Below are 23,492 nucleotides of genomic sequence, written 5' to 3'. Positions count from 1 at the left end.
CTCTAGTTCATCTGCACAGCGCGGTACATGTGGGATTTGGGGTCTCTAGCCTGTGTCTTTATCACTAAATCAAGAGCTGGTCAGGTAGTTAAATTGTTTCCCTCTCCCCTTTGGCACCCACTGATGGCAGATGTTCCCTCACTGGTATTTCCTATCTCGCCTCCTCTCTGGCGCAGCCACAGCTTCCCAGCCCTACCATGGCCCTGCCAGTAAATGAGGATGTTGAAATATTCACCTTTTTTTTCAGAACAGTGTGCTCTGTTGTCAGCAGCTTGCCCTGGAGCTGAAACTCCCTCCTCTCCCCTAACTGGCCGGGCCACGCTGCCATGCCCAGCAAAGGAAGCGGCAGGTCGGAGCAGGAATGGGAGCGCAGTCACTATCTGACATGTCCTTCATCGCCGAGCCTGGCAAGCGGAGCTGGCAGGCAGAGGGAGGGTGACGCCAGGAGCCCGCAGCAAAGGTGCTTTTCTCTACAAAAACCGCTGCCAGAAACAGCTCTTGCATGGGAGAGCTGGCTGGTTTTCTTCCCTCCTGTGGGAATATTGCAAGTGTTTGTTAGAGCTTAGAAAATCTCTTATTAGGGAATGGACATAAGCAATTTGTATGTATTAGTTGCAGCTGTCTTAGTAGGAATCAATTAGGCGCACTGCTACTTATAAAGAGCCCAGAAGAGGCTTACGAAATAGAGCTCACCAAAGCAAAAAATAGCTCTAAAACTTCCCGTTAGAAACAGTCCAATTTTTTTTTTTTTTTTAAAAGTTTGGGAGGGGGGAGAAAAAGAATTCCACTGGAAAAAATCCCCACTTGGTGTAACTTAGAAAAATTCATGCTTGTATTTTTGTGAAAATTCTTGTTTCACAAAAAAAAGATTCCACAGTCATATTTCTAGCAGTCGGAAGTCCACAGTAAGGTCTCTGATGACTTTCCAAGTCCTTCAAACCTCTGGAGAAAAATGTTTCAGGGAAGTGTAAGCCAGGGTTGTCAGTGCAATACGAGGACAAGCGGGCTGCCAGCGTTCCACCCACCCCTTCCCCTCAGAGTGGTTTGTCAGTGCTCCTACACGACGGGACTGCTGTTTTCCAAGAATAACCCCTGTCTTCGCTTAACAGCACTTTAAAGCACCTTGTTCTGCCCAGTCCTCTCCCAGCACCTCAGCTCCGGCATCACGTACAGCTCATCTCTTCCGAGCGCGTCAGAGTTAATACTCAGCCCCGAGGTGTGAACGGTGGGGACTGCGTTGAGCCAGGGAAGGTTTAAGATCCCAGCGGAGATTCCAGGCCGAGGTCCCGAGGCACACGCCCTGGACGCCGAATACGCGCTGTGCTTTGCCAGTTTGTTTCCACTACCGTTTCTCCCCCCGCTGAACACCAGCCTGAGTCTGACAGCGAGACACATCAGCTTAATCCTAGCTCCAGAGGCAGGAATAATTTCATCCCCATCTGGAGCAACAACACAGCGCCACAATCCAAATGTTTTAAGGCATGAAGCAAAGAGCATCACATTCATGGGAAACCACCTCGAGGGTCAGCTGAGGACTGCCTTCCCTGCCGCCCAAATTCTGCTGGAATACACGAACGAGACAAGCCTGTTCCCTTGGAAGACGTGGCAGAAATCTGTACGCGATGGAAAGAAACAAGATCTGACAACGCTTCATTAAAAATCCACTAACAAGGGGTTTTGCTTTGTTTCTTTTTTTTATTGTTTTTAAATATAACTTTTTTTTTCTTTCCAGAAGTCATCATGTCTGACTCCATTAACATTCAGGTAAACAAGTGAAAGAACAACAGATGGGCATGATTTCGTAGCACAGGCGCAGCCACCGGGAGCAGGGCTTGCCTTTCTTTGCGGCAGCTGAACACGGCTCTCCATTGCCTGGCATTCCCTCCCTCTCCGTACCGGCATGGGCGACGCAGCTGGCAGCCACCACGGGACGTTCCTGCTTCAGGTGCCGCGAGAAGTCCGAGGCAGGGCAGAGGAAGGCAGGCAGTTGTGGGATCACAGCGCTGGGCCTCCCCCTCGCCCCCAGCCAGGCTCTCCCCGATGGTGCGGAGGGGCAGGCGGTGGCAGCAGCAGTGGCATTACCAGACCACCCACAAAAATCAGCCCAGCCCCTGGCCAGATGGCAGCAGAGGGCATTTTGGGCCATTTTCGGTCACTTTAGCCCCTTGAGCGTGCACAGTACTGCCACCGCAGCCCCCCTGAATTTCAGCACAGTCACCCTATTTTGCGATCCACATTAGCTCCCCCACAGCTGTGCCCCCCTTCCCTTGAGGGGGGGCACAACTGGAGCAGCCACCGCTGCCGCCAAGCAAGCTTTTTGCCTCCCCTCAGCACCATCCTGGACGCGTCCCCAGCCTGCCTGCAGGCCCCCTCCCAGAGGCTGGAAAACTCCACGCTGTTTAAGCCTAGTTCACAAAGCATCCTGGTGTTCAGGTTAACTGGTTGTAAAACTGCAGCGGTTCATCACACTATGCACACTATGAGAAATGTTTATTAAATTGATTTTTCTTTCATTTCTTAAAAAAAAAAAAAAGAAGGCAGAAAGAAGTTAAACACACTGATTCGTGGCATGCTCCACAGTATGAAAAAATCCCAAGCATTCAGTTAAGCTGTCAGCAGCTCTGTTTGACCTTTCAATGTGGTCTTTGAACTTAGACCTGGACAGCTGGCTCTCCTCTTCCCCACCAGCCTCTCCCCTCCTCAGCTCAGCCATTTTCTCAGCTGTCACTATCTCCAGCAGGACGCTTCCCTGGAGAGGGAGGGGTTTGTATTTACAGCCCACAGTTTCACCCTGTGTTTCCTTTTTGGGGGTTTGGAGGGGAGCAGGACGGGGCCCCACCTCACACACACAAATGCACAGGTATGCAGGAGAGGGTCTGAGTCAGGGCAGGGGTGCTACCTAGTGGTTTTTTCTCCCTTCACCTCAGCCAGCTTTGGGACCGACCAGCTGGCAGAAGAGCCCTGTTGCTTTTGGATCCTGAGTGCTTGCGAAAGGACAAGTCCCCTCAGCCCTTCACAGCTCCCTCTTTAGTTTGTTTTAACTCAGGTCCAGCTTCACAAGAGGCTGGACTAGAGGAGATCCCAGTGGGTTGTTTCTTCTGTGAGGGTTTCTCAGCTGCTTCATTGTTCTTCAGCATGACGGTTCCTCTCTGTCCCTCTTCTCCTGGGGCTGACCCCTACTGCTACAGCTGATGACCATTCCATCAAACATGGGGGCTCTTAGCTAGTATCTCTAAAGAAAGCGTTACCCTCTCCCTGCAAAACTCCTTCCGCCCCCCCCCACGGCCTGCCCAGCCGCTGGCTGTTCCCCTCCCGAAGCACCTTTCCCGCAGCAGCTGCAGGGACAGGAGGTGGCCCAGGGAGCTGCGCCTGGAGCTCCCCACAGTGACAAGCCACCTCTGAAATGAGCCAGAGAGCAAACTGCAGCCCGTGCGGGACATGGTCTGAGTAAACGGCCTGCTCTTCTTCCTCCCACAGCTCTCAGACTCCTTCTCCAAGTACCACTTTCTCCCAATTGCTCCTGCCTGGGGCAACCCAGACTCGTAAAGCTTACAATGTCCAAGGACACACCTGACCTGCATCAAGACCCAGTCCATCTTCAAACAGAGCTGCAGCTACATACACAGCATCAACTGAATACTGAACAGTATCAAAAATACGGTATAAGGAAAGAAAACAGAATTGAAATGCTTAATGGCATATTTATACACATTTATCAACAGTCAACAAAAAAGGCGGCAAGTTACACATCCATTCTGTATGCTAGCAATCCCGATGCACATATATGTAAACACACATGCTTGGCTGATGCATATACATATAGCCATGTAACAGAGTAGGTGACCTGAAGGAGCTACGCTGGGGAGCAGGGGAAGGGGTTACCTACTGCAAAACCGCGTCATTCTAGATGTGCACAACGTGGACATTCAGGGCAGTGTTGCTTTAAGGCTATTTCTAAGGCTGAATCTTTTTTTGTCCAACCCCTCAATCTGAAGTTCTGCTGAAGCACTTCCTCCTCTTACCCAGCACAACTTGATATATATATATATATATATATTTACCTATATACTTTTTAAAGGCCCTATATACTAAAAGGCAGGAAGAGGAAAGGGGATAGTGGGGGGGGGGAAAAGCCTCCGAATGGATCAGTTTGCCCCAGTGCAGGAATTTCCTATCCTGTAGTGCCAAAGGCCATGGCAGCCACGTGCAGTGGACAACGTACTAGTTTAAAATGACCACGGGTCTCCCTCCCTGTCCGATCTGAAGCTCTTCATTGCAACGAAGGGGGAGAGTGAAATACCTTAAGAAACGGAAATATTCCTGGAGTGGGGAAGGCGATCACTAGTTTCAACTCCTTCCCTTACCTGCTTCGAGGTGGCAAAGAGCCGAGAGATACTATCATTTCCAGCTCAAGTGCCCGTACGGCTAAGGAAAAGGCTCTGCTCAAAAATATATATCTATAGAACTATACATATAGATCATCTTTTTAGAGACACTCTGATTTTATTACATAGTTCCTGGGTCACTCTCCCCTTCTGTCTACACGGTAACGGAGTGGCGTACAACAGAAGCAACATACACTGAATTGGTAATCAAAGCTTAACAGGTCACGAGAAAGTGTTTCAACTGCGGTGATCTGAAATCCTGAATTGCCTTGCTTTGATACGCTCATCTCCTGCTGTTGATGTAACTGGAAGTGGAAGGTCTTAAAAATAAACCTTTTTTTTTTCCCCAAAAAATCAGGTTATGACAATTTCCCAGCAATGTTACAGTGTGCGACAACATGCTATAAGTAAGGAAAATTTCACTGAACAAGAGAGCGATGCAAAGATGAAATTTTAAACATGTATGCATATGGCTGGGAACCCCCAAGCCTCATCCTGCAATACATAAATGCAGGATTTCTAAGGTTAGAGACCTTTTTTAAAAGTTTTTTTAAAAGTTTTCTTCTTTTTTCCAATATCATTTGTAGGCAAGCGTTAGCTTAACAGCGGAAACTTAGTACAGAACTAGACTCTCCCAAAAACGTATGTCTATAAAGAAACATTGAAGAAGATTAAAAAAGTGACTTAATGTTCAGTTTGTTATATCTGAGTAACTGGGACTAAAATTCACCCCCAGGCGCTGACCCTTTAATGTAACGAGTCAATGGAAATCAGACAATTTACAAAGTCATAGCCCCAAGAAAAAAACCCACAAAAACAAAAAGCCAAAAACATCCCTACTCTTCAGAGAGTAAAAAAAAATTTAAGCACGACTTCTGTTAAGGACTGACCTAGCGATGCGAACGGGCCGGAGAGGAACGACGCGCCTGCGTTTCCCTCGGCCACATCGCACCCAGGCGCCGGGGGCTGTTTCCTCTCCTCTCCTCTCTCCCAGGCTTTGGGCAGCCAGCCAGGCTTCCCTACAGACAGCTTGGAAACGCCGGGGAGTTGGGGTGGTGGTAGGAACAGATGAGTACAAACGAACAAAAATGCTAAATCCTGCTTCAGCATCCAATTACGTATATAAAAAAAGTCAGTGTTGAAAAAGAGAGTAAAAACCAAGGCAAAGTTTTCTGGTAACAGGCTGCAGCCTTCTCCTCTGTACATCTTCCACCAACATTATTTCAGAGTTATAGGGGGTGGGGAAGGGGGAAGGAAGGACTCAATCTCCTGCTACAGCAGCTTTCCCCATCACACAAAACTGATGTGTAACTAACTCAGCCACAAGGATACGGGAAAGTTTTATTTATTTAAAAAAAAAAAAAAAAAGTACTTCAAAATAAAAATGATAAGTACTGAATGGTAATATTGGAAGTATTTATATACATAGTTTTCTTTGTCTTTTGATGAAATGTCTCCTGGTCACTTGGTGGCACTTGGGGTCCCCTCTAACGCCGTCCTCCCTGCTCCCCCCTTCCCCTCCCCGGGTCTCACGGCTCAGTAGACGGAGCTGTTCCTTATGCCACAGCACAGCACCATGCTCAGGATCATTTCAAAGATCTGTCAGGAGACACAGAGGCATCAGTGAGGGACCAACCAGTACGATGCAGGAGCTCTGCCCTGTCCCGAGGTCCCCCACTCCACATAAACACTCTCACGCCAGAGATAAGGGCAGAGATGCTGCGTCTTCGCTGCTGTTTTGACCAGTAGTTGGCCAATTCGAGACAAGATGATGCTCTCTCCTCTCTCGCTGGCAGCAGCGGTGGTACGCTGCAAGCTGCCAGCTATGCAGCAACAGCTTCGGGATCCCTCCAGCATGACAGCTCAGCCTTGGCGCAGGCACTGGGTTACCAGCCCACGCTACCGACCGCTCACTGGGGAGCAAACCCACCGTGGCAAAGAAAGCAAATCCCTTCCCACTGCAGACCCCGGCAACAAAACACGGCGGTCTGAGACACGAGCGGTTTTGGAGGCAGCGAGGAGGCTCAATGGTGCTCTTCCCTTCTGGATGGGGTTGCAGGTGCTCCTGCTTTACCGTGCTCGCTGGGCGCCTGCCCTAACATCCTGACCCACTGGAGGGATGATGAAGCCCTCAGTCTCAGAACGTCCCAGAGCAGCTGGGCTGCAGAGGGCTGGCGCTGCATGCTGAGCCGCAGGGCAGCCAGCGGAGAGGGACGGATCCAGCCCAGCTGGAACAGGGCCGGGCCACCCTGAGGCAGCTTTTCCCCATCCCACAACAGCAGGACACCACGCAGTCACGCTTACCATGATCACAGCAACCACGATGGCAGCGATACCGATCAGGTACAGCTTCCCGGAGAAGAGCTCGTCAATTTTTTTGTGGCAATTCGAGGACTGAAGCACAGAAGCACGCTGGTCAGAGAGCCTGCTTTCCCCTCGCCCGCCCGCAGCACCCACAAAATCAGGTCTGCTTCCCACCGGTCCCAGTCGCGTTCCTGGGTCCTGGATCTAGGACTTCCCGCCAGACTTCACCCCTCTGCAGCTGCCAGCCTCCTCAGGCAGGAACAGCAAAGGAAGCACCAGCGGGAACCTCCGACATCCCTCACCACCATCCCCAGATAAATTAAATCTCTACCCCCTATCTAATTCCCAGTAAATCCCCAAATCTCCTTGGCACCGAGTTTCCTCGCAGGAGCTGCACTGGGCGAAGAGCAGCCATGCCTACCTCGATAATGTTTTTCAGGAAGGAGTCCTTCTTTGGGCAGAGGTCATCTCTCCACAGGGGAGTGATAGCTCCTATTGCGTTATCGGGACCACAGCAGTCCAGCTACATGGAGAGACGAAAAAAAAAAACCAACAAAATAACAGTGTTAGCAGACAGCAGACACCCATGCAGTGTTCTCCCCACCATTAAACATCCTTGAAGCCACCCAAGACCGAGGAGGCATCTTGGAAGGGGGAAACAAGTGAGGGGGAAATAACTCTCCAATTCTTTTCTTTCCATGCAATGAATCTGCTTCCTACAATAATCCCAGACAGGTCTGGCATTGGTATCTTGGAGGAGAGTGAACCCAGCTCTCTCCAGAGATTTGTTTCCTGCTGAGCAGAGGAAGTATCGGGATTGGTTCTTCCGAGCAACATTTTTCTACCGATGAATTTTACTCAGTCAAGGGTGCTGAGGTAAATGAGAAGCAACTTCATTAGAGCTCAGGCCAGACTTCCCAGCACAGGGCGAAGGACAGAATATTGAAGAGGACGCAACTCTGCTTCTTGGCATGTAAGAACAGCAAACTCAACAGGCTAAGACCTGAATGTAGCACCATCTGCTCTAGACCCTGCTTTTCCCATTCATTTTCCTGACCCCCATTTCTAATTGTCCTTCCTCCCACATTCTCATTTCCTCTGGCTTCAAGAAACTGCTATGGAGAGGAGATTTCTACGCAGAGCTTGGAAAGCAGGCAGCAAAATCCCAGTGCTGAGAACACATTTGATCCAGTTCGCTCCGAAGCATCAAAAAATCCAGCGTTGCCTTTGTTGCCCACCCAAGGACTTGTAGTTCAACTACTTCCTCTGCCTCGGCGGTGGGGTGCTATCAGTCTACGCGCAGCGACAGTTGCTCCTCACCACTTACCCATGGACAAACTGCACTCAGAAGTTAACCGGGTGCAGTTCACAGCACGCAGGATCCCACCCATCAGCAATTGCTTTGGCCAACTGCACGTAGCCTCAGCAGAGCGTGCAGCAAGACCGCCCGCGTCTTACCGTTTCATGAAAGGTCTTCACTACAGCCTTCCCGTTGCTCGCGTCCGATTCTGCCAAGAGCGCTTGTTGAAATGCTTGATCGTAAAACTGCTTCACATCTTTGGCTATCTAGGAAGGACAGGGGAAAAACTCCCTTTCAGCCAGAGAAGGAGGAGGAAACCCAGCCAGCAGATGCGCCTGAAGGGGACAGGTTCCCTCTAATGGCACTCACAGGTAGATGAGCAGTTTTTAAGCAGATTTGGGCCCCGTTTATTTGCACAGGTGCGTGAAGAAAGGCCTGTCTTTCACACAGCTCAAGTCCCTCGAGCCGCAGCGTGTTAGGAGCAGCAAATACGACAAACCTCATCCACCAGCCAGCAGGTTGCAGCCAACGCTATCCAAGCGCTCCGCGAGCTCTCTCTAGCAGGCAAAGGCTGCCAAGCCCCGGAGGGTGAACCACAAGATCGGAGATAGCCTTCAGCCTGTACGGATTTGCTATTGCTGCCAGGAATGCAGAAACGGCTTGTTCTGAACCACACGACATGTGGGTACAAAGCAAGCAGGCAACACGTGTCCCACCGAGGCTGTGGAGGCAGGACACGCTGGGGAAGTCACGAGGAGGTGGGGTGCGCAAGCAAGGCCAGCTGTAGGTACGGGCACCTCGGCTTACTGTCTGGCTCAGAGGGGATGCCAGGAATTTGGGGGAGATTGCACGCTAAAGCCTAGTGAGGCGGCTCATTCGGGTCAGGAAGCTTAGGTGCTTTTAGATGGATGTCAAACTCCGGCTGGGTCCCTACCTGGAGCTGGGCACCCCCATCCTGTAAATGGTTATATGACAAGTCTCATCTGTACTCTAGCTCTACCACCTGGGCTGGCAAACTGCAGCCACTCCCGGGGGTCTGCTCCACATAGCAAAGAATCCCTCATTATCAGGGAAACTGGCCTTGTGGCTTCTCCTTTAACACCTTCCAATAACTTGGGAGAGAATGATGAAAGCAGGACATACAAGAGAAGCAAAAGCAAAAATACGAGCAAGTATGAAAGGGAACAGGCTTTCCAGAACATCTGCTCTTGGCAGCGCAGGCTGGGTTAGCACTTGAAAAAAGAAACTGCAGCAAGAAGGAGTGTGATTTCAATCAATTATCCCAGCATTTCTCCACCACTGCTCAAAAAAGTTTGCTTTGGAGGACAATATTCTCCAGTCAAACCATTTGATTCTGGTACATGGAAAAAAATAAAATAATAATCCTACTTCTTGCCTCCCCATCCTGTACCTAAAGCATCTCCAAGAAGGCAGGCTGAGGGAGAGCTGCCTCCAGCTTTGTGGAAGAGCATCCTGTGCCTGTGCGGTGGGAGATGATCGTCACCCCTCAAGGGACTGCAAGCCCAGGTGGAACGGAGTCCCTGCTGGGAGCAGCTCTCGGTGGCTGGCATCACTCAGCGCCTCCCTCCCAGCCCTCCTTGCTCCCGAGCCGCCCTGACCGAGGCCAAGAGAAGGAAGCCACCTGCCTTGTGAGCAGGGACTTCCACGCAGCTCATTCATCATCAAGGCTGCAAAAGCAGCTGAGGCCATCAGACTGCCACCGTTCATTTTAAACTGCAAAATTAATTTTAGGGGCTAAAATCGTGGCTCTCATATTGGCAAATCCTAAATTTCTCAGCTTTATTCTCTGATGGACAAGCACCCTCTCCTCAGCAGGGAAAGCAACAGCCATGGGGTCCCTCCTTGCTCAGGCTTCACTTTTTTTGCCCTTGCTTCAGTTGCACGTCTTGGACTCTTCGGGATTCACAAACTAACATCTGCAGGAGGCACAGCCCCTCTGCAAAGGTTAATTAGCTCACCAAAGTTGCTAGGAAACAGCACGCTGCCTGCATAATGATATGTTTAGCCACAGCAGAGTTTGTTCCGGTGAAGTCATGCTCTCTCCGGTGAATGACTACAAGGGTGCTCCCATTCACGCGGAGCTGGTCATCTGTGGCCTACAGGCATGTGAAAGCTGAGCAGGCCACCACCTACTCACACAGCTGGCTTACGTCTCTTAGTAAAGTAAACACATTTCCTACTCTGCCAGGGAGTCTAAACTTGGCTTTGAGCACATGCAGTCCCCTTCTCTCCTCCAAACCCTCGCCAGCCGAGTGATCAACACCCAGCCCGCTGCCTGCTCCAGCATGGCCATGGTTCCCACACACTGACAGTTTTGCTCTTGGAGACCGATCTCTGCGTTTGCGCGAGCACATGTGACCATAGCGAAGGGAAGGTGCGCAGAAAGGGAAGGTGACAAGCTGCAATTTTCAGTCCTACCCTTCAGCTAAGCCCCTCCAGCCAGAAGGCCTCATCCAAGCAGTCCCTAGCAGCGGTGCCTGGGACCGAGACGCGACTTCTACCCCTCACGCCTGCACAGCATATTGATCAGCAGCACGCTCAGCCCTGGCAGACGAACTGCCCGAAGCGGGTTATATGACACTGGCAAAGAGCAGCAAGCATCACGCAATCCCGTTAAGGCAGACGCTGGCTCTCCCCATGCTGTGTTCCCTCGCTTCGGGGCCACGCGGCTGGGTTCGCTCCCTGGCACCTCAGACATGCAGATGGCTTTCCTTCACGACTTTCACGCGTGAATCAGCTCACAATGTGACTGACAGTGTGGCAGCAAGGAGGAGAGCCAAGCCAGACAGGGCTACTTTTATTCCAGACATTGCACTATATACCGTAAGAGGCAGCTGCTGCCATCAAGGGCTCACATTTAAAGTTCGTCAGCCCAGCCGAGAGGAATTCGGTGAGACGCCCGGGTGACACAGCTAATCCAGGCCCCCATGACTCAGTCCAGGAGCAGCTCGCACGCAAAACATCTCAAGCTGGGATGTGCTGCGGTTCTGCCCCAGCCTCCCAGTCCCACAAACGCAGGTTTCGCAGTTGTCTTACTTGGTCTTTGTTGACAAATCCCCAAATTCCAGCTGCAACTTCGCAGGCAAACAGGATCACCAGGCAAGTGAAGAACTGCAAAAACAAAGCAAGAGAGGGACCCTGAACATATCTGGCTACAGGCAGAAGCAACAATCAGGTGGGCAGAGGTGTGGGGTGGCACCGTTATTCACAGGGATCAGAGCAAAGCGTCACCTGCCTTCAAACCATTTTCTCTCTCATACACACACTGAGCTCAAATAAGTTTTCCTGTAACTCATCGGATGCCACCCCACGTCCAGACTTCCCGCTGGGATGGCTGAGGGGGGTTAGCAGAGCCCTTCCCACACAGGGACTGTCAGGGATGAGGATGCCCTGTGCACCACAAGATATGCTGCCCCTCTTCGCACACCTGCAGGACCATCCAGACAAGCTTCTTGCTCTGCCACAGATGCTCCGAAGAGGGGAATTGCCAGTGCAGGGTTAAACACACTTTTCAGCTGCTGAGGAGCTGCAGGGTGTCAGGGTGTGATTTATGGCCGGCTCTCTTGGCATCCACAGCCCTGCAAGGCTACTGCAGTTTTTTGCATAAATACTAACACTGATGTTTTCCCACAGTCCCACCCTGTTGGTGTAATTCCAGCCTTCTTCCTGCCATCCCTTCACAGCCTCCCGCCATCTTTTTGCTCAGTCGTGACGGTTGGTCTGTTATGCTGGAAATGGGAAGCCATCAAGCTCATACATCAGAATCAAGTGGGAAGGCACAGACAGGCATGATCCACATGCGGCCAACATTACCGCCGTGACAACTCCACCCTCAGCGACTTCTTCCTGAGAAAAGCCCCAAACTGGGAGAGTTGCCAGAGAAATAAAGAAGCAAAAGAGGTGAATGCAGTCAGGGGAAGACATAAAATCATGATATGGGGCGGGACAGCAGCCCCAGGATCCTGGGCAATCTCTGTTCCAGAGACATTCAGGGCATTTTCTTCAACATCAGAGGAAACGGGAGTTTCCAGAATGGCGCTACGACCTGGCTCTCACATGCAAGAGCAAAGGGTTATCAGCCAAATGGAAACAGGACTATTGACCTGACAGCAGGAAAGGACTTCATACATCCTCGTCCAGTTCCAGAACAACCAACTGCTATTTAAACACCTATCTAGCCCTGGTTCTCCAGGAACTTCTTTAGGGGACTGGGTCCAGCATCACCCCCAAGGAACCACATCACCCTAAATCACAGGCACAAGGCCACTGTCATTCTCTGGGTAAGCACTAGGACCCACTCGTGCAGTGGCGGCCCTCCAGTGAAGGACGGCTCCTTCATCCCAGATTTGGAGGTACAACTCCCTGCAGACTCAGTTCTGCGAGCTGGCTGCAAAACGTCAGAGATGCAGCCCGACGCGGTGGGAACACGGTGGCATTCCTGGCCTGGTGTTCCCGAGGAGCAGCGCCCGCTCCATGCCGAGCGGCTCCCTCCTGCCTTCCTCGGGTCCCGCCACCCAGCTTCCACGCTGCCTTCGGCACGGGATTTCGACAGCGTGGAGGTTCCTGGTACTTTCCCCTTCTGCAGTAAGCCTGTAGTCACTCCATCAGCTGGCCGCAGGAGAGGGGAGCGCGGCTGCTTCCCTGCGACACCCTAAGGACGCTGCCTGGAAATGTCCTTGGAGCACGGCGGGGGCCTTGGCCAGGGGAAAGTGTCGTGGCAAGGTGTCTCCAGCCTTCTCGTTGCAAGCCGAGGTGTGAGCACCCACAGGCAGCACACAGAGGCCAGAGCTGCTCATTTCAGCCAAAGCAGCTGGTTTCCCTGTCGGGCCTCAGGTACGTTGTACCATCTGCCCTTCTAATCCTCTTTCCAACTTCAGGAGGGACTGAGGGGTAATTCAGGTTCTGTAATCGCTTGCATTGACAAAAAAAAATAATCCAAAGCTGCCAGACCTCACTACAACAACCCGTTGGATTTGTGCAGCAGCTCCTCCTACTCTGAGCAGCAGCGATAATGCCTGCAAACTCCTACAGCAGCTCTCATCCACTGGCGTTCAGAGACGCTGTGTAAAAGCTGGTGAGAAGCACCCCCTTCTTACTGGGAAACAGCAGCAACTAGAGGTGAAGCCAGCTGCGAGAATGAGGGAAAGCAGCTCCGCTTCCCTCTGTCCCAGCTGAATCCACACCCACGGGTCGCTACACACCACCAAGAATCTTCAAACCAGATGAAGCCAAGTGCTGGAAAGTCCTTCCAATTTTTAAAAAATTTCTTTTTAATTTATTTTTTTTAATGTTTTACCTCTCCAATTTTTTTTTTTTTTTGCATTGACTTTAAAGCTGAACCACATGTGAGAACTTGCTTTAAATAAATGGGTCTCCCTTACCCCCAAGGCAAAGGCTTTTGGTGTGGCTACAGTTTATACAATTAAGCTCATCCTGTGCCAGGAATCCCAAGCTGCTGCCTCACATCAAGGACGCCCATAGCACTTCGGTAATGGATTTTCCAGGATACACCTAGACGTCCTCACTAAGATACTGTAGGAAATCTTTGCTGTTTCCGTGTCCAAACAGATAAAAATAGTGGATGGTTCCTTAAAAGAACTGAAATCACCACAGGCAGCCTTTAAATGGAGTGAAAGGTGAAGCCGTAAGGGACATCAGGGAAGAGAGTTTAGTGGGTGCTTGGTAAGACAGTCCGACCATGGCGGGGAAAAAAGCATGGGGGGGGGCGGTTCACATATAACAGAGAAAATGACTCTCCAAGAGCCCTGCTGTTCACACCGCTGGCTTCAGCTGCCGTCCTGCAGCCAGGCACAAGCAGGAGCTTGCGGCGTGCCTGCCAGCTCAGCCAGTGCTCCGGCACGCGGGGCAGAGATGCCCTTGGCCAAACAGCGCTGCCGTGCTCCTCGCAGAGGTCAGCCAGGTCCCATGTCCTCCCAGCCCCGCTCGGTGCACGGGTCTCTGGCACGGGAGGCACGGCCACACGCCGCCGGGCAGGGACATGGCAGGGACACCACGCGGCCGAGCGGCACCCAAAGCCTTGCGCGTCTTACCGTTCCCAGCAGGCACTGGGACTCCTGGATAGCGCCGTAGCATCCCAGGAACCCCACGAACATCATGACAGCTCCGACCGCAATCAGGATGTAGATTCCTGCAAGAGGCAGCGAGAGGCAAACGCGTTACTGTGGGGCTTTGTACGGCAGCATCCCAGCGCCTGGCCGGACACGCCAGCTCCCCGGGCGGCTAATTAGGAACGTGCACAATTAAGGCCCAGGAGATGTGAGCAGGGGTGGCAGCAGACATAGTGGAACAACGCAACCTACACGATTCAGATCTCAAAGTGTTCGAAGCTGCGAATGCTAAAACTTAAAGCCCCGTCACCCCCAAAATCGGAGGAAAGGCCGAGAGCTCGAGCAGCAGCAGGCAGAGGATGGAGCAGGCAGGACGAAGGCCTTACAGCATCCTCAAAGCGGCAGCATGGGAGCTCCCGTGGCATACATACAGCTTTAAACATTTAAGCAGACGAGAGAAAAAATATTAGTTAGCATATCTTTTAAAATAAACAATAAGGCATAGGGTTTATTTATATTAAACAACGTACAAATATTTATCTGGCTAATATTTTCAAGACAGATGAGCCACAAAACTAAGGGTGAAGCACTGCTTAAGCATCTAATTTAATATAGTCCAGCTTTCATTTGTTACAGGTTCTTCTACAGAGAAGACAACATTTTTGTCGTTATTAAATTTGCACAGTCAACTTACTCCGTAACTAGTTCAAAGCTCAGAAACTAGGCTTTGGGGGGCTCAGAACACAGAGGAATGAAACTTTACTCATCCAGGAAACGAGAGCTTAGCTCAAGGCTCAGGTCTGCTGCCTCTAGCAATCACCATGGTCTCGCCATGGCTGGCAAGACCATGGCGATTACTCAGCCAGTTGCTATCAGTGCAGTTAAATTTGTTTCCTTCTCACACAGCTTTCTGATGTATTCTGTATATTTAGTGCATTTTTTGTTAACTAATATTCTCCAGTATTGTGGTTCTACTACTTTGTAAGTGAATCCTACTTTCCATTCAAAAGCAATTTGACACATGTGAAAAATAATCAAAGAAATAATTACAAATAAGGCAAGACTACAGTCACCATTTTTAACTGACAGTGAGAGGGAAAAAAAAAAATCAGGATGAGAAGGATGAGAAGGATGAGAAGAAGTGTACACGGGGCGCCCCAGAGGTAAGAGCAATGCAGCGCATCTTGCTAGTGCTTGGGAGACACATCCCTTCATTTAAATGTTTTCTTTTTCTATGAGTCAAAATGCTTTTGTAGTTATTACTCAATCTGTCAACTCCCCTTTAGGAACAGCACTAAAGTATAAACAGAGCTCAAGATTAAAACTGCTTGTACATGCCCGTCATGTTTAACATTTTTCTTATCTTCGTAGCTGTTAAACAATCTTCTGATAATTAAAGCGCAAAGTCTAAAGGGCACGTACCCAGAGTGGAGTTAAGCCAGGTTAAACCCTTCTCTGAAAAACCAGATACACAATAACGGTCTCAACTTGCTCAAAATCCCCTTACAGACACGTCCAGCTTGGGAAAGGGTCAACGCTGGCTCCCGCTTCTTCCCTCTTTAAAACAAGCAGTCACCAGCGCCCAAGCCACGCCAACGCGAGGGCCAGCACGGCGAGAGGCAGCGATGGCAGCAACACCGCCCCGACAGCCCCCGTGCCGGGACCCGTGCTCCTCGCCATCACCGCACCGTCACCGCGCTGGCGGGCGAGCGAAAGGCAGCTGCGGGGGAAGGCGACCCTGCGGGAAGCCCCTCGCCACGAAACCCGATGTGCTCGGGGCCGGTGGCACCAACACCCTCGCGGCAGCACGGCCAGCGCGAGGAGGGAACGCAGCACGATTGGCACCTCCCGGTGCGTCTCGTAGGGGCTCAGCAGCGCCCGGCAGCCACACAAACCCCACCGGCAACGGGTTGCTGAAGCTCCTTAAGAGGGGATGGGACATCTCCTCACGTGAAGGTGAGAAGAGATGGGAAAAACAAGCAACCCCCGTCAGAAAGAGCTTCTTGGAAAGGACAGGCCAGCAGCTAAAGCTTTGTGGGCCTGCCTGAAGCAGAACTAGGCGATTTTGTCCCAACGGCTGGTGATGCCGCGGGGTGGAGGGGCCGTCGGTGGCAGCCGGGCAGTGAGCCGGCATGGCGAGCTGCAGGCTGGGGCGTGTGCGGGGAGCAGGGGCCCCAAAGGGGTTGGAGGTGATGGGAAGGCATGAACGCATCCTGTAAAACAACGGCTGGCTGCTGGATACCTGCCAAGCTCCCGAGAGACTGATGGAGATTTTCAGATGCTACAGACTGCTGTTTCAAGAACAACGTATCAGCAGTGGTCTCTCAAAAAAAGGTCTGCTTACGGTCACCAGGCTCCGCTAATGCCCAAGAACTAGCCCTCACCGATCCAGTTTGTACCAGTGATGCTGCTGCTTTAGATTTTCAACCCAACCGCATCAGGTTTTTCCATCTTACAGCCCTGGGTGGGTCCACTGGTGAGTCTTCATCACAGGTCCCTCTGGGAAAATGAACTTTGCTTATTCCTGAGTGCAGCAGCTTCCAACTTCTCCTCACATTAGGTCATCAGAGAGATGACAAAGCTGGGCTGGGGACAAGTCATTTCAACATCTGAGAAGTCACCGTTCATGCTAACCACCCTGGTAGATGGGTAATAAGCAGATGCAGCACATCTGCAGCCCAAGCAGCATGATGCTACAGGGACCCCAACAACCAGGTCACTCCCACAGACCGACAGAATTCTCAAATTCTTCAAAATAAACACCGAAGGCAACTTCCACGCTGAATAAACACAGCCAGGAGATCACAGAGTCATAGAGCAGCCCAGGTTGGAAGGCACCTCAAAAGATGATCTGGTCCAACGTTTTGTGAGAAAGCGAGCCTAGATGAGACTGTCTAGCACCCTGTCCAATTATACATCGAAAACCTCCAGTGATGGGGACTCTATCATGGCCTTGGGGAGGTTGTTCCAGTGAATGATTGTTCTCACTGTAAAAAATGTCTTTCTGATATTGAGATCATCAGGAAAACATAAGAGCCATGAGTGGCTACGAAAGTTTTGCTCTGAAAGCTAGGAGATAAAAGCCCAGTGAGAACCTCAGCTGAAGGAGGAGACTAAGAGGCAACAGAGACATCTGACGTTTTATAGAAGTCTCCTGAAGGCCTCTGTACTTGCTTCCTGCTGGGATTTGTGCAACTTCAAAAGAAAAACCAAAACCAAACCCGACCTGCTGAACTCCCACCCCAGACAGGCTGTGCAGACCTCAGACAGACAAGCGAGGTCCCAGTTTCCCGCTTCTCCCCCCGCTCACGCTTTGCCAACCCCTCGGCAGAGCCAGCGCCGCTGTCAAGCAAGCGAACAGCAAGAAGGAAAGGAGGGAAGGGCACAAGCTGGGCACCACGCGCGGCTCCCTGACCGGAGCCCGGCGGATGCGACTGGTGGGGTGGGAGCCGCAGGAACGCGCAGCCAGGCGGGGGAGAGGGTGGCGAGGACCGGCCTGAACTCCAAAAACCACAAAAAAACCATGGAAGGCTTTTGGGATAAAGGCCAGCTTCATTCCCAGGCACAAACAAGCGGCCGCTATGGAGTCGCCTTTGTTACCGAGGGCCAGAGCACTTCAGGCTCCTGGGAGGCAATGGAGCAGGACTCTGCTCCTGAGTTTATTTAAAAACAAGCACGAAATCTTTAACGCAACAACAGCGCCCTGTATGATGAATGCTAGCGGTGTTTCTCCATGGAAACGCCACTCTGAAGGCTGCGAAAGCAAACGAAGGCAACCAAGGCGCCCAACCACACGCTCAAGGGATGGGGCAGCTGGGGGGGTCTCTGCCTCCAGACTGGGTGCCAGGCAGCTGGGGGACTATTTCACAGCGATCACAGCCCAGACGGGCTTCCCCTCTACACTGCCCTGGCGAGGCCTCATCTGGAGTACTCTGTCCAGTTCTGGGCTCCCCAGTTCAAGAAAGATGAAGAGCTACTGGAGAGAGTCCAGCGGAGGGCTACAAGGATGGTGAGGAGACTGGAACATCTCCCCTACGAGGACAGGCTGAGGGAGCAGGGCTTGTTCAGCCTGAAGAAGAGAAGGCTGAGTGGGGACCTTATAAATGCTTATAGATATCTGAAGGGTGGGTGTCAGGAGGATGGGGCCAAGCTCTTTTCAGTGGTGCCCAGCGACAGGACAAGGGGCAATGGGCACAAACCGAGGCAGAGGAAGTTCCGTCTGAACATGAGGAAGAACTTCTTCCCTCTGAAGGTGACGGAGCACTGGAACAGGCTGCCCAGGGAGGTTGTGGAGTCTTCTTCTCTGGAGATATTCAAGACCCGCCTGGACAAGGTCCTGTGCAGCCTGCTGTAGGTGACCCTGCTTCGGCAGGAGGGTTGGACTAGATGACCCACAGAGGTCCCTTCCAACCCCTACCATTCTGTGATTCTGTGGGAACGACCAAGTCCTTTTCCCGGAAAGTAGCCTGACGCATCTGAGCATTCATTCCTGGCAAGGATGACGGCCAGCATGGTTTCGGGCTCGGAGTCTGTGAGCAAGGCACCTGTCATCCCCGTCCTGAATGGCACATTATCCGCCTTGAAGCCAGGGGAGCCCTCCCCTCCCCTCAGCCCAGGCCTCCTCACTATTTGAGCATCAGAGACAGGATTAACTCCCGCTAGCCTGTCCTGGGCGGGAAACCCGCTCCTTCAGGGCTTCACCCAAACTGGCACAATTCTGCATGAGCAAGGCTCCATCTGCCTTTCACACGCCACTTCCCAGCTCATTTGTACAGCAGCTTTCTCACGGGTTTTAAAACAAGAAATACTGCTTGCCATAAACAAACAAGAAAAAAAAAAATCAGAGAGGTATAAAACGGAAACCGCAGTGCCCACAGTCATGCTGCTCCGTCCAACGGCAGCAGAAGATAACCCTGGGAACAGCCAGAGCTGCAGCAACAGTGAGCACGTCGTTTCTGGTGTTCACGGTACCAACATGCCTCCGCACCCTGAGCACCGTTACAGCGTGATTTCTAACCCTACGGCACAGCTCTCGGGTGAGGCAGCAGCAAGCACGATTGCTAAAGCCACCACATGTCACCAGCCGCCCGCGAAAGCAGGCTGTGAGCCGCAGGACCTGCGTCGTGGAGGCGGGGAAGTCACAGGAGGACTCGCAGGGGTGGGTGCTGTCAATACTGCCTGCAGTCCTCTATCTTATCTTCCAGATGGAGCCTTAACACAGAAAGCTTGGGGAAAGAGGGCTGGCCAGTCTTAGTTTCACTTCCTCATTACAGAGAGATTCAGGGTCCTGGCTGAATTCAGAGCAGGAGCACAGCACCCATGATAGCATCGCTTCACTCAAGAGCATCAGGGCGTGATGCACCAGAAAAAGCAGCAGCAATGGGCCAAACGTCATCCCCCCATCCCTGATACAACCAGGGCGCGTGCTGCTTTGGGCTGCGGGGACCGCCTAAAGCTTTAGCCACATGGAAAGCCCCCAAAACATCAAACCCAAATGACCCGCAGTCATTGAGCACTTCTCTCTGGATGGTGCTAGGTGGGAAAGAAAAAAAACCAGGCGAGAGGCCAGCTTAGGCAGATGACGCCTTCATGGAGGGCCCTTTGCCTCCAGGCCAGGTAGGAAGTGGGATGCTCAGTTCTGGGAACAGGGAAGGGAGAGAAAAGGCAGTATTCAGTGTCAGTACTTGCTCTGGCATTAAAGCAGCATAGCTAGTGCCTGCAGGGTTGTAAAACCCATGTCCTGTCCCTGCTGAGAAGTGAAAAAACAAGTAGAAAAAACACATTTTCAAAAAAAAGGAAATAATGAAAAACAAACAAAAGGAGGAAGAAGCACAGCAGAGTCCCTCTAAAACAAGCAGGGAGCGGGCCAGCCCTCCTCCCGTGCCCCACCATCCCCATCGGAGATGCTGTGCAGCTCCAGGCATGGGCATTCCCGGGCAGCGCCTCACCTCTCTCCCACTTCGCCCCCCCTCCTGGCAGTCCTAATGGAAGCCAGTCTCTTCCCCTGGGTCACCATGGCAATGTTTCCAAAAGACAAAAAAACCCCAACCAAGGGATGAATCCCCTCAGCACCACACCACGAGTCCCAGGAAGCCTGGGCAGCTCTCCAAGCCGCGCCTGCCCTCCTCCAGCACTTTAAAGAAGAGAGATTTTTGTGTTTACTCTCTGTACAGGCAGACAGGCTCCCGGGGGGACACTCGGCACATCCAAGAGTTTCGCAAGCCTCCCAGGGAGGGAGGGAGCGTGGGCTGCAGTGCCTACCATGACACGGCTCCCCGCCTGGAGATGCTGGATGTCAAGGGGCTCGCTACCACCCCTGCTGCAGGGAATGGTGGCACCAGCAGACACAGTGGTGGGAAGGAGGGAGACTCACCACCAGTGCTAGGAGAACACCTTCTCCATAGCCTGGTCTGATCACGGCGTGCTGCCTTGTGACTTGGTGGCAAGATATGGGCAGGGGGTAGAAAGTCCCCCCAGGACAGGGTGGGAAATGGATGGCTGCACCAGCCAGCCTGCGAGCGAGGGTCTCCTTGACATTTTTGTCCGGCTGCCTGGTGGAACTGGCCCACCAGAGCCACCTGCTTTCTTGGAAGTGAGGTGGGGGCGGGGGAGGATGGGGTTTGCTGGAAGATGACAACTGGGAAGCCCCTCCATTCCCCTCCGCCCGCTTTCCCAAAAAAAACATTGCTGCTTTGCAGCTGCTAATAACTTCCAGATGGAGCAACAGTGCTGCAAAGCATGGCGAGCTCTCCTGGGGCCGCGTGGCTCGCAAGGGGAGATGGAAGGCTGTACATGCCGCCCTTGTCTGCAAGAACAAGGCAAGAATTAAGCAAAGGACACACCCCTGTCACAAAAGACGTGGAGAAAACCCAAACCAATGTCCTCTCGTGTGCACACCCATACCCTAACAGACTCCACAGAGATGCCACAGGCAGATTTCTTCTCTTCTGCCTACCCAGGAGACGTTGGAGGGAGACCTGAGTTTCATAACATCAGCGTAGCTGCGAGATCTGGGAGGACTGCACATCTCCAGGGCCGGGCTGGACGATGGTGATGCAGCACAGGAGACGCAGGCTGGAACATGCCAGCCCATCCTCTGCTGCCCCAGCCTACAACACTTGTGGACATCTCTACGTGCCCTGGGGTCTCACCCACTGACAGAGCCCAAATCCCGCTGGAGGATTTCTCGGGGACTTTGCATGCCTAAACATGTGGCAGGTTTTCAAAGAAAAACTGTCAAAGCTACGAGTTTAAACAGCTCTGAAAAGTGAGAAGCCACCTTTGGCACAGGTCCCTGGTGGCAGAGCCAACAGGAGTGGCTGACGGAGGAGGACAACTACTTTATTTGTAGTCAGATAGATCTGAACCCAAAATAACCCAATGGCACCAATTTACGCCCTTAAGTCATAACCAATTTTAGTCTGCAGAGTAAATGAATCACAGGAGCTGGTCACGATGATGGTAGACTGAATCACAGTTAAATACAACTTGTTGTTTTTTAACAGAAATTGAATTCTATGATAAGAATACACAACAAGGATTGTCTGTATTGTCAGCTATATGGAGTAAGCCAGATACCTAGAGGGAAGTACTGACAAAATGTTTCCCCAAAACTACTGTTTTAAAAAGAATTCCACTATTGTTGAAGGAATTGATCTGACAGTGATTAGAGGAAAATCCAGAAATGGTAAATCTCAGCCATTTTTTTCTTCAAGGAACTAAATAAGTAAATTGTCCTATTTCCAACACAGAAAACCACATGTACTTCTATTAAAAAAAAAAAATCCACACATATATATTATTTAGTAAATACTCCATTGTGCGCACTGCAGTTCCAGGCCAAATGCAAACCTTGATTTCCACTCCCAAGCATGCAAGCCTGGCCACAGCACACATCTCCACCAGTAATCCACTGACACGCAGAGCCATGAAGCAGCAGAGCACACACGGGTGAGAGAAGAACCCAGTGCTCACCCAGCCATGTGCATCCGCGGGGATCGCTGCAGCGCCTCACGCCAAAACAGAAAGCAGTTTTTCACAAGTGTTTATTACCGGACCCAGAGACCAGGACTTTGGGACTCTTCTCTAGCCCTTTCTCAACAAGTTTAGCAAAAGATTTGCTGCTGAGTCTAAGCCCACCATATACAGAAGCTGGCACCACCTTTAAAATACGCCTACTGTTTCTAGGGGGATGGGGACAAGGCTGGCAGTGTGAAGAGAAACCAAGAACTCCCCATTGCTCACGGCAGGTCCGCACTCACTGTAGCACTACTGGTTTCTAGAGCCTTTGCCACACACTGGAGCTACCCCCTCTGCAACAAAACTCACATCTCAAACACTGGAAATCACTGCTTTTTGTCCAAGGCAGTCCTGAAGAGGCTAATTAAGAAAAAAGCTGCTGTTATGGATAGAAGGCACAGCTCCTTGATGACCTCTTAGCCAACGCAAGTCTGTTTGGATGACGTGTCGGGAAGCTCTGCGCTGCTGGCCACATCTGGGACCCACGGCAAGAGCGCCCAAAGCATCCTCACATGGTGTAGGGACAGCAGGCAAGCCCTGGGGAAGCTCAGGCAGGCATCCCGATCCCTACCCGCGCAGGGTCTGCAGCCGCTCTCCTCCACGAGGATCAGAATGCTCTGAAGCCAGCAAAGCCTCAGGACAGTACTTCCAAAGATCCCAAGGACACCCATGAAAGCTTGCCAGCAATGGACGTCGCTCTGACTTCAAGGACAAGAGTGCAGACGCGACTACAGTGCAACTCAGACGTGTACTCATTTGTGAGAAAGACTTCAAAGCATCCCTGTGCTTTCTGGCCTGTTTCTTCCAGCCCAGTCTGTCTGAAAAGCAGCTTGAACTCATTTCCAGGGCAGAAATTATCATCCTGGGTTGCATTTGTACAAAGCAGGATGACGAGGAGAGTCCGATTCACCTTGTTAGAGAGCCTGTGCTCCTGTTAGGCCATCTGCCCTCCAGCGCGACCGTGGCACAGGGCTTCGCAGGGACGCTCACAGCCCTGAAAGGAGCCCAAAGTCATTGGTACCTCCAGCTGTGCCCCCCTTACCTCCCACTGACTTTGCTGCCTGGCCTGCTTGGGAGCCAGATCCACCTAGCCTGGTCACTAGGGAAAATAAACAAAAAGTAAAAAATAGAAAAACCCCTGCTGTCTTTCTGTCGGGACAGCGATACCCAGCAGGATGGCAGGGAAAGGGAGCGGTGGCAGCAGCCTTGGTGTCCAAGTCTAACCCGCCACCACATGCCTCTCCGAAACCTCACAGCCCTCCCAAGCAGCACCAGTGCCGCAGCGCTCTGGGGAGGACACGCTGCCCAGCAGAGGATTTACCAACAAAACACGCAAGAACTGAACAGAAGCAAAACCAACCACCTCCTCAGCCCCAGAGCGACACGGAAAACCGC

The 23,492-nt window shown here is 51.8% G+C and overlaps 1 protein-coding gene across 1 annotated transcript in view; it reads right to left on the bottom strand.

Annotated features, from left to right (window-relative positions):
- Window positions 1–1,675: 1,675 nt before the first annotated feature.
- CD81 (CD81 molecule) overlaps window positions 1,676–23,492 on the bottom strand; it is a 36,647-nt gene continuing 14,830 nt past the window's right edge. The window contains exons 3-8 of the mRNA XM_075427605.1: window positions 14,061–14,158; window positions 11,047–11,121; window positions 8,148–8,255; window positions 7,111–7,212; window positions 6,690–6,779; window positions 1,676–5,984 (exon numbers count right to left, since the gene is read on the bottom strand). Of these exons, the coding sequence (XP_075283720.1) occupies window positions 5,922–5,984; window positions 6,690–6,779; window positions 7,111–7,212; window positions 8,148–8,255; window positions 11,047–11,121; window positions 14,061–14,158 (536 nt within the window). The 3' untranslated portion in view covers window positions 1,676–5,921. The remainder of the gene's footprint in view (window positions 5,985–6,689; window positions 6,780–7,110; window positions 7,213–8,147; window positions 8,256–11,046; window positions 11,122–14,060; window positions 14,159–23,492) is intronic.

This window comes from Opisthocomus hoazin, chromosome 7 (genome assembly GCF_030867145.1).
Source record: "Opisthocomus hoazin isolate bOpiHoa1 chromosome 7, bOpiHoa1.hap1, whole genome shotgun sequence".
NCBI classification, from domain to species: Eukaryota; Metazoa; Chordata; class Aves; order Opisthocomiformes; family Opisthocomidae; genus Opisthocomus; species Opisthocomus hoazin.
This window is presented reverse-complemented; position numbering and strand designations above follow the sequence as displayed.